Source organism: Prionailurus bengalensis, chromosome B4, assembly GCF_016509475.1.
Source record: "Prionailurus bengalensis isolate Pbe53 chromosome B4, Fcat_Pben_1.1_paternal_pri, whole genome shotgun sequence".
Classification (NCBI taxonomy): Eukaryota; Metazoa; Chordata; class Mammalia; order Carnivora; family Felidae; genus Prionailurus; species Prionailurus bengalensis.
The window spans coordinates 16346132-16365935 of record NC_057358.1 but is presented as its reverse complement, the minus strand read 5'-3'; the positions used below and the strand labels follow the sequence as shown (position 1 = coordinate 16365935).

At 40.2% G+C, this 19804-nt stretch overlaps 1 protein-coding gene across 2 annotated transcripts in view; it reads right to left on the bottom strand.

Moving 5' to 3' along the window:
- STAM (signal transducing adaptor molecule) overlaps positions 1-19420 on the bottom strand; it is an 81974-nt gene extending 62554 nt beyond the window's left edge. For both annotated transcript variants that reach the window (XM_043563513.1, XM_043563515.1), the window contains exon 1: positions 16692-19420. In XM_043563513.1, coding sequence (XP_043419448.1) covers positions 16692-16731 — 40 coding nt within the window. In that variant the 5' untranslated portion in view covers positions 16732-19420. The remainder of the gene's footprint in view (positions 1-16691) is intronic.
- Between the last annotated feature and the right edge of the window lie 384 nt (positions 19421-19804).

Here is a 19804-nt window from a genome sequence, read left to right as displayed (position 1 = left end):
AGCAGAGAGCTGCTCAGCAGTGTTGGAAAACCACAAATGAGAATTATGAATAACTGTAGGCCCACAAATTTAATAACTCAGATAAAGTGGATCAATTCCTTGAAAGACACATCTGTCACAGTATACACATACAAAAAAAAAGACAATCTGAATACCACATTTAAAAAACTGAACCAATAGGGGTGCCTGAGTGGCTCAGTCAGTTAAGTGTCCAACTTCAGCTCAGGTTATGAGCTCATGGTTTGTGAGTTCGAGTCCTGCATCAGGCTCAGAGCTCTCAGCTCAGAGCCTGGAGCCTGGATTCTGTGTCTCCTTCTCCCGCTTGCACTCTCTCTCTCACCAAAAAAAAAAAAAAAAAAAAAAAAAATTGAACCAATAATTAATAACCTTACAAAACAGAGAGCATCAGGCACAGAGAAGTTAATGTTAAATTCTACCAGACATTTAAAGAAAAAATTATACCAATTGTCTCCAATCTCATCTGGAAGACAGAAACAGGAAATCATTCTATGAAAACAATACTACCCTACTACCAAACCAGACAAAGACATTACTAGGAAAAAGAACTATAGACTAGAATCTCTTATGAACATAGATGCAAAAATTCTTAACAAGATATTAGCAAATCAAATCCAACAATATATAAAAAAGAATTACACTTCACAATCAAATGGAATTTATCCCAGGTATGCAATGCTGGGTCAGGATTCAAAAATCAATAAATGTAATCCATCTCACTGACAACTGAAGAAGAAAAAAATCACATGATCTTATCAATAAACTCAGAAAAAGCATCTGACAAAGTCTAACAACTCAGGATAAAAATTCTCAGCCAACTAGGAATAAAGGGTACTTCCTCAACTTGATAAAGAACATCTACACAAACATCTATAGTTAATACATTTCATGGTGAGACACTAGTAGCTTTACCACTAAGATCAGAAATAAGGCAAGGATGTCTTCTCTCACCATATCTTTTTGCCACCATACTGGAAGTCCTAGCTAATGCAAAAAAAAAAAAACAACAAAAAACAAAAACAAAAAAACAGATACATCACATACATACACACACACACACACACACACACACACACACACATATACTCAGATTAAGAAGGAACAAATAAACTTGTCTTTCTTCACAGATGACATGTTCATCTATGTAGAAAATCCAAAAACACCATCAACAACAAAAATTCCTAGAAATAATAAATGATTTTGGCAAAACTGTAGGATACAAGGTTAATTACAGAAAAGTCAATAGCTTTCCTACACGAGAGCAACAAACAAGTGTCAGTTTAAATTAAAAACACAATACCATTTATATTAGCACTCAAAAAAATAAAATACTTGGGGTGCCTAGGTGGCTCAGTCATTGGTTAAGTGTCTAACTTCGGCTCAGGTCATGATCTCTCGTTCCATGAGTTTGAGCCCCGCGTCAGGCTCTGGGCTGATAGCTCAGAGCCTGGAGCCTGCTTCTGATAGCTCAGAGCCTGTCTCCCTCTCTCTCTGCCCCTCCCCTTTTCACACTCTATCTCACTCTCTCACAAATAAACATTAAAAAAATAATAAAATAAAAATGAGTATAAATCTACAGAATATGTGTAAGATCTATATGAGAAAAACTACAAAACTATGATGAAAGAAATCAAAGAATTAAATAAATGGAAAGATATTCCATGTTCAGGGATATTTACAGCAGATTTATTCATAATTCCCAAAACTTGGGAAACAACCATGACATCCTTCAGTACATGAATGGATAAAATAAGGTACATTAGAACAATGAAATATTATTCAGTGGTAAAAAATAAAAATGAACTAACGAGCCATTAAAAAACACAACAAACTTTAAAGGCGTACTACTAAGTGAAAGGAGCCAGTGTGAAAAAACCAGATACTGCATGTTTTTAACTATATGACGTTCGAAAGAAGGCAAAATTATGGAGACAGTAAAAAAAAAAATCAGTGGTTGCCAGGAGCTGGAGGGAGGGGAAGAGAAACAGGGGGAGCACACAGGTTGTGTGGGGCAGTGAACTACTCTGCATACAACGGTAGACACATGTTATTATGTATTTGTCAAAACCCTTGGCAGATACAACACCAAAAGTGAATGCTAATGTAAGCTGTGGAATTGGGGTGATGATGACAGGCATATGTGGGTTAAGAGACTACAACAAATATACCACTTTGCTGCAAGATGCTGATAGTTGGGGAGGCTGTGCGTATGTGGGGGCAGGAGGGATATAGGAAATTTCTTGACCTTCTGCTGAATTTTTCTGTGAATCTAAAACCACTCTAAAAAATAAAGTCCATTTTTAAAAAATTAATAAATAGATGAATTAAGCAACTGCATGAATGCTGATACTTGCTGTGAAAAAAGGAGTTTAACACAGAAGCCTTCCTGACTGGTATCCTTTAAAGGGCCTGCTTACAAGCATTGTCTGTGTACAGGAACTTGGGTTTAGGGAAAGTTCCCACCATTCACAGAACTGAGAAGACTGACTCCTTATGTCTAAACTGGTTGTACAAACGTACAAACACTATGGTTTTTGCTGAATACCTGCTTTCCTTGTGGGAGTTTGGGTTACGTTCCAAGTAGAGTATGCCTACAAGATCAGCTCCCAATAAAAGCCCAAGCACTGAGTCTCTAATGAACGTCCCTGGATGCAACATTTCATACATGTTGTCACAACTCACTGCTGGGGCAATTAACTATATCCTATGCAGAGGACCCAAGGAAGCTTGTGTCTGGTTTTCCCGGACTTCATTCATGTGCCCTTTCCCTCTGCTGACTGAACTTTGGGTCCTTTCACTGTAATAAATCGTAGCTGTTCTATGTTGAGTCCTATGAGTCCTGGTGAATTCTAGACCTGGGGGGCTGGGAGTGGGTGGTCTTGAATCCTACCCCCGCCCTGCATCAAATATCTGCCCTCTGAGAAATTATTCTATTCTACCCCCTCACCTTCATTTGTACCTTCACCTTACAGGACTGCTCTCTGGGGATTCCAGGTCAGCCCAAGAGGAAACACCTAAACACACTCAAGATCATGATAAGAAGGGGTAGAGGGAAGTTCCAGAGTAAATGGCATACCACAGCAACCTATAATGAAGTTCAGTTTATAAGGCCTAACCACATGATTACGGCTTCTGAAGTGTTTTCTATTTCTCTGGTATTAACCATGGGCAAACAACCAAGGATTATCACGTATCTGAGAGAATCTTCTAACATAGAAGATACAAGAAAAGACAAAACAAATACAGGAAACAAAAAAAAAAAAAAAAGAAAAGAAAGAAAGAAAAAAGAAAAAGAGAAAAAAACAGAATAAGGCAAGTTAGAATAAACAAGAGCCTATGTAGGAGGGAAAAAATTTCAAAAGAAATCTGAAACAAAATCTGTACAGAAGTAGACATAATCTGTCTTGACGGGAGCACTCTAATTTAAGAACAGATAGTTTAAAAGACAGCATTATCATGATCCCAACTAACATTTTCATTTTTTTTAACCTAAGATGGGTTAGGAGTGAGAGGCCTGATCCACACCAAGATTCTTACCTGTAAGGGTTGGTCTTGGTGATGACAGTGAAATTCCTGCTCTCCACATCCCCTCAATGCCCTGCAGCCTGGTTCAACAATGATACTCATGTCCTCCATTTTGATCTACTACTGAGAGCTGGAGGTCAGAGTTGGTTTAAAGCAGAAAAGAGCAAGCAGCCAACTCTGTCCAAATTCTTTGCAGGCTTACAACTTCTGATCCACAGCACAGCCCCAAGGGATAGAGCAACACCTACTAGTCAGTCACTGCCACCAGACGCTGGCAGTGAGTTGTCACCAATGAGTAGTGGGTACCTATACCTAATCATCCTACCATCTTCGAATAGGGAAAATAACAAAAGCAGGTTATTCACACAAATGAATTCCTTGTATAAGAATACAAATGTCTAATACATCTGAGATCTTGGTTAGGTAACTTATTTGCAGGAAATTACAAAATTTGGACAGACATTCAACAAAATGGAATAAGTTTCTAATCTATGCCAGGCTCCATCTGAAGTAGCTTCGACTCTAAAATAAGAAATGAAACCAGCCGATAGAGACCTAAATAGATGACAGAAAAAGTGTCACAGAAAAAAATGGAAAGCCCAAGCAAGCTTAAAAAAAGGTAAAGACCTGGGGGGGAGAGAGAAAGAGAAACCGGAAAGGCTTCTTGATATACTTAGAAACTAAGAAGAGAACAGGATTAATAGCAAACTCTTTTGTTTCTATTTAAGTATAGTGAATATACAGTAAATACAGTAAAGAGTGAAGTTATAAAAACAGAAGAGAAGCATAACAAAGAATCTAGGCTAGATACAATAGAGACTATGTTGTGAAAGGTTGGAATCACTCAAAAACCTAAAATACAAGATGTTGTGTTTGTCTTAATTCAAGAAACAGAGAGCCAATAAAATTTCCAACAAATAAATAACCTAACCAGAGCTGGACTTTCAGACAAAAATGAATACTACCCATATGTGAAAATAGTTTGAAAGGGGAAAAGAAGAAAATAGAATGAGAAATGAACAGTACTTTGGAAACTAAACAGGTTATTTAGAAAGCAAATGTTGAAATGCTATTTAATTTCATTTGGGCTGCGGGTATGCCAAGAGGATAACTGAGTCAAATTTACCTGTCACTGTTCAAGCTTACATAATATACTGTAAATCCCTTGAAGACAACAACCATTTCTATTTTGGGCAGTTTTTTCAATATTCATGTTCTCAGCCTAAGTAATTAATAAATACTAAACTTACACAATCACAATATGAATCCATAAAAGTCACAGAAACACAGAGACCTTTAATAGCATCTACTTCAATAATTTTCAAATTTTACTTTTCAGTACAGGAAACCCTCCACAATGTAACTGTGATGCTACCTTCTGTTCTGTTCAGAGTTGTGGGCACAGAACTCCACAAGTTTCCCCGCACTTCACACACAAGCAACAAGCACAGGGGTTCCCAGGTCAAATGCACTTCTGATCAACTGGCTACAAATTCAAGGGTTCCCATTATCCCCCTCAGGTTCATTAATTCACTGTAACAACTCAGAACTCAGAAAAGTACTTATGATTACAGTTTTCTTACAACAGATACAAATCTGTACCAGCCAGTGAAGAGATTCTTGCACAGGGTAAGGTCTGGAACAATCCCAAACCCAACGCCTCTGTACCCTCAGGACACATCATCCTCCTGGAACATAAATGTGCATCACCAACAAGGAGGCTCAACCAAGATTTGGTGTCTAGAGCATTTATTGGCATTTCGTTACGAAGTTATGAAGCCACCTCCTGGAACTCAATCTCCAGGCCTCCTACTCCTCCCTGGGGATCTGGCTAATATCATATGATTCAAAGTCTCAACCATCTAATCACAAGGTTAAGCTAGAGTGACCAGCTTCCATGCTGAGTCATCTCATTAACATAGACAAAGATCACACACTCTCATTCAATATTCTTTTATAAGAAAATCTTACCTTCAAAGAAACTCAGTTATAAACCAAATCCAAGTAGAACTGCTCTAATTGAGGAGACCCAGCGAGACCCAACCTCTATTAGACCCTCCTCTAATTGAGGAGACCCTATGGATCCCCAACCCCTATAAAACCAAAGAAAACTGAGTGACTCATCCTGATCAATATCCTCCAATCTAACATTTACTTCATCTTAGAAAAGGAAATCAAGTCATTACTTTGATCTGATAATGTATTTAAATAATTTATTCATCATCCTTACTGACTGGTAGCCAAGCAAGCCTTTTAAAAAACATAGTGCATTTATGCATTTAAAAACATAGTGCAAAAACAAGAAAACACTTAAATTCTACCATCTTATTTAAAAATATAATAGCTAAGCTTATTAAAACTTAACTTATGGATGCCTGAGTGGCTCAGTCAGTTAAGCATCTGACTCTTGATTTCGGCTCAGGTGATGATCTCACAGTTTGTGAGTTCAAGCTCTGCATCAGTGTGGAGCCTACTTGGGATTCTCTCTCTCTCCTTCTCTCTCTCTCTCTCTCTCTCTCTCTCTCTGCCCCTTCCCTTCTCATATGCAAGCGTGCTCTTTCTCTCTTTCAAAATAAATAAACTTAAAAAAAAACTTACTAAAACTTCAATAGTTAACTAGAAATGGTATTTTTATGTCTGATCAAATACAAACTGCTTATAACCATTAACAGAGTATGATCTTACAGTTCTGAATTAAGTTGTACCCAGGAGTACATCAGCAGATTTGCTGAAAACTCGTGAACTACCTACCTTCTTACTCTCCAATGTATAAACAGGATCAGGATCTGACTCAAACTTCTACAGATCAGAAATGCAACCCATGTCAGAACTCTAGAACTATTCAAATTCTTTATCGATGCTGCCTCACAATCAACAAGAGCAATAGCACAGTTCTTTGTCAGTGACAAAAACAGCGAATATTTTTAAATCGGATGAACAAAAACTATTAGTAACAATTCAACATGGTTTTGTGAACAGCAAAATTAAAACTATTTTCTAAGACAAAAACAGGGTTTGTAGGCAAGGTAAAAGTGACAAGCAAAAACAGAGACTTGCTTCTAAAGAATTCAAAGCTTCATAATGATCTCACTTTATCCTCAGATTATCCTTACCCTAATACAAAGCTTGTTTAATTGCACTCACTTTATTGCACTCTGCAGATAATGCTTTTTCTACAAATTGAAGGTTTGTGACAACCAAGCTTCGAGCAAGTCTATCAGCACCATTTTTCCATGTGTCACATTTTGATAATTCTTGCAATATTTCAAACTCTTTATTATATTTGTTACAGTGATCTGTGATTAGTGATTATGATTTGCTAAAAGCTCAAATGATGGTGAGCATTTTTTAGTAATAAAGCACTTTTTAATTAAAATGTGTGCACTGGGGTGCCTGGGTTACTCGGTCGGTTGAGTGTCCGACTTCGGCTCGGGTCATGATCTCGCAGTTCATGAGTTCGAGCCCCACATCAGGCTCTGTGCTGACAGCTCAGAGCCTGGAGCCTGCTTCAGACTCTGTGTCTCCCTCTCTCTCTGCCCCTCTCCTGCTTGCGCTCTCTCTCTCTCTCAAAAATAAGCATTAAAAAAAATTTTTGTAAAAAAAAAAAAGATGTATGGGGCGCCTGGGTGGCTCAGTCAGTTGAGCGTCCGACTTCAGCTCAGGTCATGATCTCACGGTCCGTGAGTTCGAGCCCCGCGTCGAGCTCTGTGCTGACAGCTCAGAGCCTGAAGCCTGTTTCAGATTCTGTGTCTCCCTCTCTCTGACCCTCCCCCATTCATGCTCTGTCTCTCTCTGTCTCAAAAATAAATAAACGTTAAAAAAAAAATTAAAAAAAAAAAAGATGTATGCACTACTTTCTAGGAGTGATGCTACTGCACATTTAATAGACTATGGTATGGTATAAACATAACTTGTACATGCACCAGGAAACAAAAAAAATTCATTTGACTCACTTTATTGATATGTTCACTCTATTACAGTGGTCTGTAACCCAGCCCACAATACCTTCAAGGTATGCCTGAATACAAAGATTAGTGATCTTTGATGTTGCAACTGTTAACTGTTTTGGATCATCACAAATCACATCCATAGTAAGACAATGAACTTAATAGATAAATGTGTATGTTCTGACTGTCCACTGAATGGCCATTCCCCCATCTCTCTCCCTCCTTCCCCCCCTCTCTCCGTCGCTCGCGCGCGCTCTCTCTCTCTCTCTCTCTCTCTCTCCTCTGGGGCCTCCCTATTCCCTGAGACACAAAATATTGAAATTAGGCCAATTAATAACTCAACAATCACCTCTAAGTATTCAAGTGACAGGAAGAGCCACATCTCTTACTTTAAATAAAAAACTAGATATGATTCAACTTAGTGAGGAAGGTATGTCAAAAGCTGAGAAAGGTCAAAAGCTAGGTGTCTTGAACCAAACAGTTAACCAAGTTGTGAATGCAAAGGAAAAGTTCTTGACAGAAATTGAAAATGCTACTCTAGTACTCCAGCACACAAATGATAAGAAAGTGAAGCAGCTTTATTGCTGATATGGAGAAAGTTTTAGTGGCTGGAGAGAGTATCAAATCAGCCACAACACTCCCTTAAGTCAAAGCCTCACCCCGAGGAACGTCCTCTCTTCAAATTCTATTAAGGCTGATAAAGGTAAGGAAGCTGCAGAAGTTAGAAGATAGCAGAGTTTTCATGAGGTTTAAGGAAAGAAGCCATGTCCATAAGACAAAAGTGCAAGGTGAAACAGCAAGTGCTGAAGTATAAGCTGCAGCAAGTTATCCAGAAGATGTAACTAAGATAACGGAGGTGGCTACACTAAACAGATTTTCAATGTAGACAAAACAGCCTTATGGCAGAAGACGCCAATTCTGACTTTCATAGCTAGAGTGAAGTCAATGCTTAGCTTCAAAGCTTTGAAAGACAGGCTGACCCTCCTGTTAGAGGCTAATGCAGCTGGTGTCTAAATTGAAGCCAATGCTCGTTCATCATTATGGAAATCCTAGGGCTCTTAAGAACTATGCTAAATCGGGGCGCCTGGGTGGCTCAGTCAGTTGAACGTCCAACTCCCGATTTCAGCTTAGGTCTTGATCCCAGAGCCGTGGGATGGAGCCCCACGTCAGGCTCCACACTGAGCATGGAGTCTGCTTAAGATTCTCTCTCTCTTCCTCTGCCCTTCTCCCCCACTTGTGTGTGCTTGCTCTCTCTCTCTCTCTCTCTCTAAAATAAACATTTTTGAAAATTTAATAAAAGATTTGGGGAGGTAAGAAATGCTGACAGGATGATTGCCCATCATGTTCCGGCTATAGGGGGAAAAAAAGGTCAATCAGTTTGGAGATGTAATAGTTCATCAAAAAGAGCTAATGGAAAAAGCAAGACTTAAAGAAATTATTGTCTTTTTGAGATTATGGTTATCAATTTTTCAAAATGTTTCATCTTATGTCCCTAGTCCCGCTGACCACCAGAAACTGTTTACAAAGAAAAGCAATCTGAAGCTCTACTAACCAGAAAGGAATCAGTAGGCGTCAAAAGAACAGCATGGAAGCATCTCAGAGAAAAGCACAAAATAGAAATGAAAACCTAAAAAGCTATACAAAGAAAACCTTACAGGATAAGTAAAATTAAAACAGAAGAAACAATGAGTATAATTTCTTAACCCAGTGGTTATCAGACCTTTAATAGACCTGTATTCTAAATTTTCACATTTCTCCCCAAGCATGTTTTCACAGTAACTAATCCCATCCCTTAGAATCTGAGTAGTCTCTAGAGGCTCCACAGCTATTTCTAACTTTATCATGAGAGAAGCTAAAATTTGTCCCTTACTATAGCAAGTACTGTGTTAAGTGCTTTACATGTATCACATCCTTAAAACAACCCTAATGAAAACTAATGAAGAAGGCTATGCCAGGCCAGAGGATCCACACCTGAAAAAGCAGTGGTATAAAACCAACAAAGAAACATGCCTTGAGAAACAAAAGTAGAACGTGAGGATGAAGAGGTAAGAAAGGAGCTAAATGCTAACAAGTTTTACATTCTAGGCTGAAAAGTCAAATTCCTGTGAAAGCTGTAGATTTACTGAAATGCCGTAATCACTGGAGCCATATGATTATATTGTATTTTCGAAATATCACGATCAACCACCTAGAAAATTCCTGGGGACAGACTGGAGGCAGGGATAACAGTTGGAGGCTAATGTACTCATCTAAGAGCTCAATGACCCAAACCTGCCCTAGCAGTGGCAATGAGAATAGAAAGGAGGGGAAGAATGAATGGAGGGAAAATGAATGTGGATTCAAGACCTGTTAGGAAGATAAAGCTCAGAGATTATAGCAACACCAGAATCCTTAAGGGCATGATCCGTGTGCTGGCAGAGAGTAGATCATATGTGTCTGTTGTCTGGAACGTAGAAAATTACAACTACAGAAGTCAAGAATGACTCCCAAGAATCTAGACATACATGACTAAACTGAAGTACCAGTCATCAGCACAGAAGAAAAGACTACTTAAGGAAAGTTTAAATATGATTTTGAACAAGCCAGATTTGAAGCATATTCATTTCCAGTAAAGAATCAGAATATCATGGGCACCTAGGTGGCTCAGTCGGTTAAGCGTCCGACTTCAGCTCTCAGCTCAGGTCATGATCTCGCAGTCCATGAGTTCAAGCCCCACGTCAGGCCCTGTGCTGACAGCTCGGAGCCTGGAGCCTGCTTCAGATTCTATGTCTCCCTCTCTTTCGGCCCCTCCCCCTCTTATGCTCTGTCTCTCTCATTCTCAAAAATGAATAAATGTTAAAAAAAATTTTTAACAAAGAATCAGAACATCATGTATTTTTATAAATATTCCTAATAACAACTCCTGAGGTAGATATTTTTATCCCTATTTACAAAGGTGGAAAGTGAACGCAGAGGGCTTCTGTACTTGTTCATGTCCATACCGTGCCCATTTATTAACAGCAAATGCTGCAGCTTCCATTTAAACCCAGACCCCAAGGTCTTTCCATCACACCATACTGCAGGAGAATAATGTAGCATTAACATTTATGAAAATTAAACTGGCTGTGATTTATGATCCTGAATGGACTAACAAAACAGACTAAAACCATGTCCAAGTCTATAGGATATGAACTGGTCCAAAGTACTCTGATTAGGAATGCAAAAGTACTATCACAAAAACAAAGATATGGTTTAGAAGAGGCAGGGTAATAATTCAGAGATGCCTCTAGGGTTTCAAATCAAGACAACTAATACAGTGTAAAATATTTACCATATAATGAAGGTAGAACCAGACTGGAAAATAAGTTCAGTTTTCTGATAGATTGATTTCTAGGTGATAAAATACCCAATAGAAATACAAGACTGGAGATGAAAAAAAAAAAATCAGTAATTCATTATTTGATAAATACTTATTGACTGCTTACTATGTATCAGATACTGTCCCTAAGATACTAGGGATAGAAATGAAATTTTCTCGGGGCGTCTGGGTGGCTCAGTCAGTTAAGCACCCGACTTTGGCTCAGGTCATGATCTCGCAGTCCGTGAGTTTGAGCCCTACATCGGGCTCTGTGCTGACCGCTCAGAGCCTGGAGCCTGTTTCAGATTCTGTGTCTCCCTCTCTCTCTGACCCTCCCCCATTCATGCTCTGTCTCTGTCTTAAAAATAAATAAACATTAAAAAAAAATTAGAAATGAAATTTTCTCATTCTATGGAGTTTGTATTTTATACAGGGAACAATCAATTAATGTCAAGTAGTTGAATACCATAAAGAAAAATAAAATGGAACAAGGAAACAGAATGAGAGGGTAGAAATGGATTTTTTTTATAGAAAGTAATTAGGGAAAGCTTCTCTTCGAAACTCATTTGAACACAGTCTTAAAGGATGTAATGGACATCAAGATCTTCAAATATTGGGGGGGAAGGCATTGTAAGCAAAAAAGACAGCACAAAACAGAGACAGAGGCAGGGAAGAGCTCAGAGTGTTCTGACCCAAGAGGCTTAGAATGATAGAGTCTGGAGATCAAAATCATATCAGAGACACAGGAAGAAGCCTAAATGTAGGCCACAATAAGGAATTTGCATTTCCCTGTAAGTCGATGGGAAGCTACTGGAGGGTTCTGAGCAAGTAAATGACATTATCTAAGATTTTTAAAAGATCACTGACTTTTTTGTATAAGAATTGACTGTAGGGGGCAATTGTGCAGCCCAACTAGAAGGCTCATGTCATAGTCTATGAAAGAGATACCAATGACTGGACTAGTAAGATAATAATGGTAAGGAAAGGAGAAGTGAATAAAGTAGAGCCAAAGATCTTACTGACAGAATGGATGTGGAATGTGAAAAAAGAAGAAGAATCAATGATGACTCCTAGCTAGACATTAGAGATGAGTGACAGGAATATCGATGGTGCCATCTACTGAAACAGGCAAGAATGAAGAAAAGAGAAGGTTTAGGTAAGAAAACCAAGAACCATTTACCTCAATAGCCCATGTTAAAGATAAAGAAACTGATGCACAGAACATCTAAGCAACTAGCCCAAGGTCACTGCTGGTAAGCAGCAAAGTTAGGAATTGAATTCAAGCAGTATAGTTCCAAGGTCTCAATTCTTAAAAAATTTTTTTAACGTTTATTTATTTTTGAGACAGAGAGAGACAGAGCATGAACGGGGGAGGGGCAGAGAGAGAGGGAGACACAGAATCAGAAGCAGGCTCCAGGCTCTGAGCCATCAACCCAGAGCCCGACACGGGGCTCGAACTCACGGACCGTGAGATGGTGACCTTAGCTGAAGTGGGACGCTTAACCGACTGAGCCACCCAGGCGCCCCCAAGGTCTGAATTCTTAATGCTAAGTTAAATTGTCTAGTAAGACTGCAAGAAGAAAAATGTCAAAAGAATTTCTAGAACTGAGCCTAAAGTTTGGTTCAACATTTGAAGGTCACAAAAGGAAAAGCCAAAAAGACTAAAATGGAGCTAAGCAGCAAATTAGAAAAAGTTTGGTGTCCTGGAAACCAACTGAATAAAGTATATCAAAGACGAAAACTAAAAGATCAACAAAGAGACTAGGAATTGACCATTAGATTTGGCAAGATGGAAGTCACTGGGGACTCTGAAATAAAAGCCCGATAGAATAAGTTATCGTTGTAATTCAACAGTTGAACTGAGCAAGAAACACAACATCCAAAATAAGATTAATTTATTCAATAAATGTTTGCTGAATGTTTTATTAGTGCAGACAGTGGCCTATATGCTTGGGATACAGTACTGAGCAAACCAAAAATCTCTGTCCTCTTAGAGCTCACATTCTAACAACACATTTCAGCATTTCTTCCAGGAAAAAGCTATGACCAGTATTTTGCCTCTTTGTATAAAATGTTACATTACATAAATCAGATAGTGAATTTCTGATTCACCATTTCAGTTTATAAATAAAGCTAAAGACAGTTAATTTTGAAGAAGTACAAATACAACATTAAGTTATAATTAAATCAAGTGAGTTAGTAGGACTACTTTAATGTCACATACTCATTGATGGACAAAGAAGAAGGAATGTTGTTAAATTTATTCTACACACAGTATTCTACATATCATACTAGTAAAAAAGTTAACATGGGAGTCTAAAGGACTCTTTCCAAGAATTACTTACTGGGAGTCTCTGACAGGTCTCCTTAGGTAACCTTTCATGGTATTTTGATATGTGGATCATGTGGAGCAAATTAATCCAAATACAGAACCGGACTAACTTTAAAAAGTAAGCTTCCCCAGGGGTACCTGGGTGGTTTGGTCGGTTGGGCAGCCAACTCTTGATTTCGGCTCAGTTCACGATCCCGTGATTACGCGATGGAGTCCCACAGTGGAGCTCCGTGCGGACACTGGAGACTGCTTACGATTCTCTCTCTCTCTCTCTCTCTCTCTCTCTCTCTCTCTCTCTCTCTACCCCCCCCAACCCGCCCCTCTCCCCCGCACACATTCTCTCTCTCTCTCTGTAAAATATAATTAAAAAAAAAAGTAAGCTTTCCTGGAGCAAAGGAATGTTCCTACACTCAAGAAGCTTACTATCTAGTAAGCTCAAGTGAGACGTTCTCAATTGAACATTAGGCACCTAATATGTTGCAACTAATAAAATAATTAAGAAACATAGTACAGAATATAACTATCTTTTATACTAAATAATTTGGTGAAGACAGAAAGCATTGCAGGAGTTTGGAAAAGGGCAAAGATTCCAGTAGGCTAAAAGAGTGGTTCTCAGCTGGGAGCTATTTTGTGCCCCCAGGGGACATTTAGTAATGTCAGAAAACTTTTAAAATCATGTGTGGGGAAGGGGGGGACGGCGGGTAGGCGCACTGGTCTCTACTGGGTAGAGGTCAGGCATGCTGCTAAACATCCTCCATTGCCCAGGATAGGCTTCCCTACATTGCACAGGATAGGCTTGCAAAAGAAAGACATTTATCTGGTCCACAATGTCAAGTGTCACTAAGAAACTTTAGGCTAGAGTAATCAGGAAATGATTCAAAAACGAGTTGGACCCAGAGCTGGCCTTTAATCATGAGCACGTGCAGCAATTTGGAAGCCATAATAATACAAGTGAAAGTATAAAGGCTGACAGAGCCTGTGTTTGAATTGGGTGGTAAAGGTACTGGGAAAGAGTCTGACTTTAAGAAATTTGTTTAACCCCAATATAAACGTGTGTTCAAAAAGTCAGTAGGATATAAAAGTGAATGTAGTTGAAAACTAGATTATATACAGCCATGAAAACTAGATAAAAGTTCTGGAAACCAAAGAAGCAGATATTAAGAAATTGTTTCAGGAGTTAAGCCTCTGACTCTTGATTGAGGTCATGATCTCAAGGTTTGTGAGTTCAAGCCCTCCTTCAGGCTCCGCTTTGACAGCACGGAGACTGCTTGGGATTCTCTCTCTCTCCCTACCCTTCCCCCATTTCTCTCTCTCTGTCAAAATAAATAAACTTAAAAAAAAATTATTTTGAACATTTGCCCTAGAAATTACCGTAATGTTATAAAACTGCTTGAGAGCAGCAACTATGTCTTATTCATCACTCTCTTATGTCACCGAGGCAGTGTCCTGTAAATACAGATCTTCCTAGACTTATGAGCGGTTAGCTCTCAACCCACAGTAAGCTGAAAATATCCTAAGTCAAAAATGCATTTAATATACCTAACCTACCAAACATCACAGCTTAGCTTAGCCTACCTTAAATGTACTCAGAAAACTTACATTAGCCTACAGTTGGGCAAAATCATGTAATACAAAGCCTATTTTATAGTAAAATGTTGACTATCTCACGTAATTTATTGCATACTGTACTGAAAGTGAAAAACAGAATGGTTGTAAGGATGCAGAATGGTTCTAAGTATACGGGGAGTTTACCCTCATGGTTGCACAGCTAACTGGGAGCTGCAGATGGGAGCCACTGCCTCGCATCACGAGAGGGGATCATACCGACTGCATCTGGCTCTCCCGGGAAAAGATCCAAATTCAAAATTCAAAGTACAGTTTCTACTGAATGCATATCGCTATCACACCATCCTAAGTTTGAAAATCGTTAAGTTGAACTACTGTGAGTCAGGGATCTGACTGTGTGCTAAGTGCCTACTGAATTAAACGCGATTTTCCAATTAACTATTATTGGCTATCTCTAAAGTTCCACCCACTGCTGATTTAGGACATTCATTGAAACTGGAACCAAAAAGAGCTATCATTTGGTAGGTGACTACTATAGAAAGGCACCGTAGTAGACCCTCTACACATGTTATTTCATTGATCACAAAAATAATGTGTTTTTCCACTCTTCATTTTTTTTTTAATTTTTTTTTCAACATTTATTTATTTTTGGGACAGAGAGAGACAGAGCATGAACGGGGGAGGGGCAGAGAGAGAGGGAGACACAGAATTGGAAACAGGCTCCAGGCTCTGAGCCATCAGCCCGGAGCCCGACGCGGGGCTCGAACTCACGGATCTCCGGACCGCGAGATCGTGACCTGGCTGACGTCGGACGCCTAACCGACTGCGCCACCCAGGCGCCCCTCCACTCTTTAAAGATGAGCACCCTGGGACTCAGAGAGCTTAAGTGACTTGCCTATGATTTCACTACAAGCTAGGCAGTGGCCAAGTGAACTCTTTTCTAGTCTTAACCCAAACCTCCAAGACTCAGTGACATACTCTAAAGGAAGAGTTAAAAAGCAAAATTCAACACCTACCTTTTGTAACTAAATTATACTAAAAAATAAAAAGCAAGTCTAAAAGGGTGTCCTTATATTTCTTTACTACGGTAGTTAGTCATGGTATACGACTTGCTTTCATTCCACACTTATATGCCAAACTGGTTCCTAAGTGCATTCAAATCACCCCAAAATTCTTCTCCAGGAAACTCAAAGTCCTGTAATTATTACCCTCAGACCAGAAACAAACAAAAAACTAACCTGTTGAGTCGGTACGATCAGGACCTAAGACCAACGATTCAGAAAACAGAAAAACAAAACAAAAAAGGCATTTCAAAAGCAAAACGAATTAACATTCTCAGATTTAAGGTTCTCTTCCACGCCTCTTAAAGTACTGAGAGCCAGGCTAAAAAATGCAGCACAGTGGTTCCGGTCCTAAATTCGGTTTCAGTCGTTTCCAAGCATTCCATTTGCATCTCTCCTAACATTTTTGAGAATCAACCCTGCACCAGAAGCTCTCTCCTCTCGCTACAGTCAACAAAAATGTTTTTTAAATCCCCTAAGGAAACTAACCCAAAACATTCTCCTATTCCAAACATTTAACATTTGTCCAGGGAAAACACTTTATTGGAGGGCTTATCATCCTACCCTAGGTGACATATTGCTCGGCTCTCAAACTCTCTTCTTCCAGAAGCACTGTCCCAGCACCAGATGCTACACCAGCTGTTCCTCCGAGGCCCTCGACATCAGAAGCAGTTCTTTTGAAACCCACAGTGCTAGTCCAAGGCCCATTTCGCAGGCTCTCTGAGTCCCATTTCTTTCAAAGAGGGTGAGCCAAGCCCCCAACCTCCTCCAAACTCTTTAAGAAGGAGCTTCGGGAAAGGAGAAGCACTCAGCCCCGGCCAGCGGGTCAGGGGCACCCGTACACAGCAGGGAGGGTGGGCTTGCACTCCGTCGCGGAGCGGACAGGGAGAGGCAAAAGCACTTACCAACATCCTGATCGAAGGGATTGGTGGCAAAGAGAGGCATCTCCGCTGCGTGCCCAGGCGTCCGCAGGGACTCCCCCTCGACACCACGGGAGTCGGGGAGCGACCTCGGAAGGAAGACTCCTCAGGCAAAAACAGCAACACAGACGGACTCCACGGGCTTGGCGACAGCTCCACCTCTCACCGACCCCCAGCAACCGCGGCAGCGGCGGCGGCGGCGGCGGCAACAGCGGAGGCGCAGGAAAGGCCCCGGCCGCGCGGAGCCTGTCGGGAACCTAGGCGACCTCGGAGCTGCCTGCTCAGGACCTGCCCGGAACCTGCCCCGCCAAATCAGTCCCCACCAAAGACTCCCCTCTCCCGGACCCCCACTTTCGATCGGTCGTGCGCGAGAGTAGGAATAATGCCTGTGTTTTCTGCTTTTGCTTTGGCCAGGAGTCTCCGGAGGACGGGGTCCTCCAGGCGCGCCGAAGACGACTACCGAGCCCAGGCGTGAATCAGAGACCGAGAAAGAAAAAGGGTCGCGTGAGGATTGAGCCAAACCCCGTGCTCGGCCCTGGCTCAGTCAGTTGTCATGATTTTATAGTCCCTCTTGAGGGGGGACGGAAACTCCTTCGTTGGGGATCAGCTAAGTCAAAAAGCCGTGAGTTCAGTTCGCTGCCCGAGGTGACAAGAAACTTGCTTGGATGAAGTCATGTGAGCCGAACCGATTGGCCCGAATCCTCAAAGAGGGGAGTGTCAGGGCGCGCGGCTCCCTCGGAGAGGCTGAGGTAACGCTGGCACCTTCCCGAGAGTCCCCGGACGCCTGGCTTCTAAGTCTCTGTGGAAAGCACTTCTAGCTGGGCGTTGGCGCGCCTGACGAATTGTGCAGTCACTGAGCAGTTGTGGCGATTGGAAAATCAGTTTCACGCCCCAGGAATGTCTGCGAGAGCCGTCCCCGCCCCGCTTCCCAGACCCAGCCAAAAAAAAAAAAAAAAAATCCAAAGCAAAACCAACTGAGAAATGGAGCTAGAAATTGATGAGGGATTCCTAGCACCTCAGAATGTTGACTTGGTAACTTTATTTTTAAGTCTTTAACAAATTGCGTTTATGTCACGTAGAAATTTTAAGCAGCTTCCGGGGGTTTTGTGTCCCACTTGGAACCAACTTCAGAGCAGCTTGCGCATAAATTGGAATTCTGTGAATCGTACCTCCGGTTAGAGCACTTAACACACGTAGCGTGTAAACAAATATTTCCAACTTTGTCGGCGACGGGATCACTATGCAAGGCGGGCTTACAAAAATCCATGGCGAATGAAATCTCACTTCTGAAAGTGAAAAACGCAAATTCAAGTAGCGTCCGGATACCTTGCGCCATTCAGACGGGGACTGAAGGCTAAATTAATACAGTCTTCCTAAAGGAACTATTTGAAAGGATGTTACAAAAGTAGGAACACCTTTGGACCCAGCAATTCTACTTTTTGGAATTTATCCTAAAGACAGTCTTGAAGAACACGAACAACGGTGTTCGTGGCAACGTGGCTTCTAATATCAAAGCGTCGTTCACCACTAAAATGCCCAATATAAATTACATCACCTCCTGGTGCCTCAATTTTATTTTCTCATCTGTGAGAAGCAGGAACAATCATAGGGTTGTGAGGATGGAATGGATGAATACAAACCAAACCCTTAGGTGCCTAGCATGTAGTAAGCACTAAATAAATGTAAGTAATCATTATAATTAATATTGGCCAAGCAGATCATAGTACACACGATGTAGAAACTCCACAGCTGTCCGAGGTGGTGATGTAGATGTGTATTTACGTAGAAAGACATCCAGATACATAAATTCTTAAAAGCGGGTTACAAAAACGCGTAAAGTTACAGAATACGCCCAATTTTTAAAGCCTGAAATACATGAGACTATTATGACATGGCTGTCTCTGAGTGGTAAGATTTGAGATGATATTTTGTTCTTTGTGCATGTTATATTTTCCAAATATTTTCACGATGAGCCTCTATTTCTTTCAGAAGCAGAAAAAGTTACAACAGCATAAAAAATGTAGTGTATTAGTAATACCCCTTAACATCTTGAGGAGCCAGTACCGAAAGCTTGTTTGTGTTTCATGATGGCAAGTATAAAATTATTCTAAAACATCACTATTGATAGGAAAAGCAGAACATTCTCTCTAAAACCGGTTCTTGGTGACTAATCTGATAGAATCAAGTGACAGCTTGTCCATCTTAAGGTCCTGAGCAGTGTCTGGGGCACATTATCATAATCGCCCTGCATCAAAGCCAAATATTTATAAAAATGCGTTTGGACGTGCTTTGTGCTCCAATAAGGAGACTGAGTTGCCGTGTTGCTGGCAATAAGCTAGTGATCAAATTGTGTGAGCCTTGATCATCAGTATGTGAAAGCACTGGGAATAGTGAAGGAATTAGTTCGTCTTGATGCCATTATCCTTGTCTTCCGACCTAAAAGAATTCCTTCAGCTATTTGGGACCTTTATAATTTATATGCTATAAATAATAGACATTTTTAATGTAGAAATTTTAATATTGTCATGCTTAACATAAAAGTCAAATATAAAAAGTTAAATGGGTTTGTATTTTGAGGTTAGCTTTCTGTTGTTATCCCTTAAAACATTGAAACTGCAGGAGTTGGCACTTTTAAGATTACCAAAATTTTTAAAATCTAGAGACTACCTATAATTTCTATAATACATGGGTTTAATAAATTCTGTGGTTAATTTTAAAATATTAGTTCCTTTTCTTTTTGGTGTGACATTGAAAATTCTTCTACAGTAAAAAATGATAGCAATGTGCAAATGGAGTTGTTCCAGGGGATATCTATAATTTTAAAGTTTAGGAAAAGAAATATCCCAGGAAGATTATTCACACTAGTTCACACCCTCATCATCTCTTAGATGAATTATTACACCCACCTCCTATGCTTTTCTACTTTCTTACTGTTACAGACTGATTTGCATCCTACCCAAATTCATGTTAAAGCCCTACCCCGAAATGTGATGGCATTTGGAGACAAGCCTTTGGTAGATAATTCAGTAATTAAGTTTAGATGAGGTCCTGAGGGTGGGGTCCTCGTGATGGGATTAGTACCCTTTTTAAAAAAAATT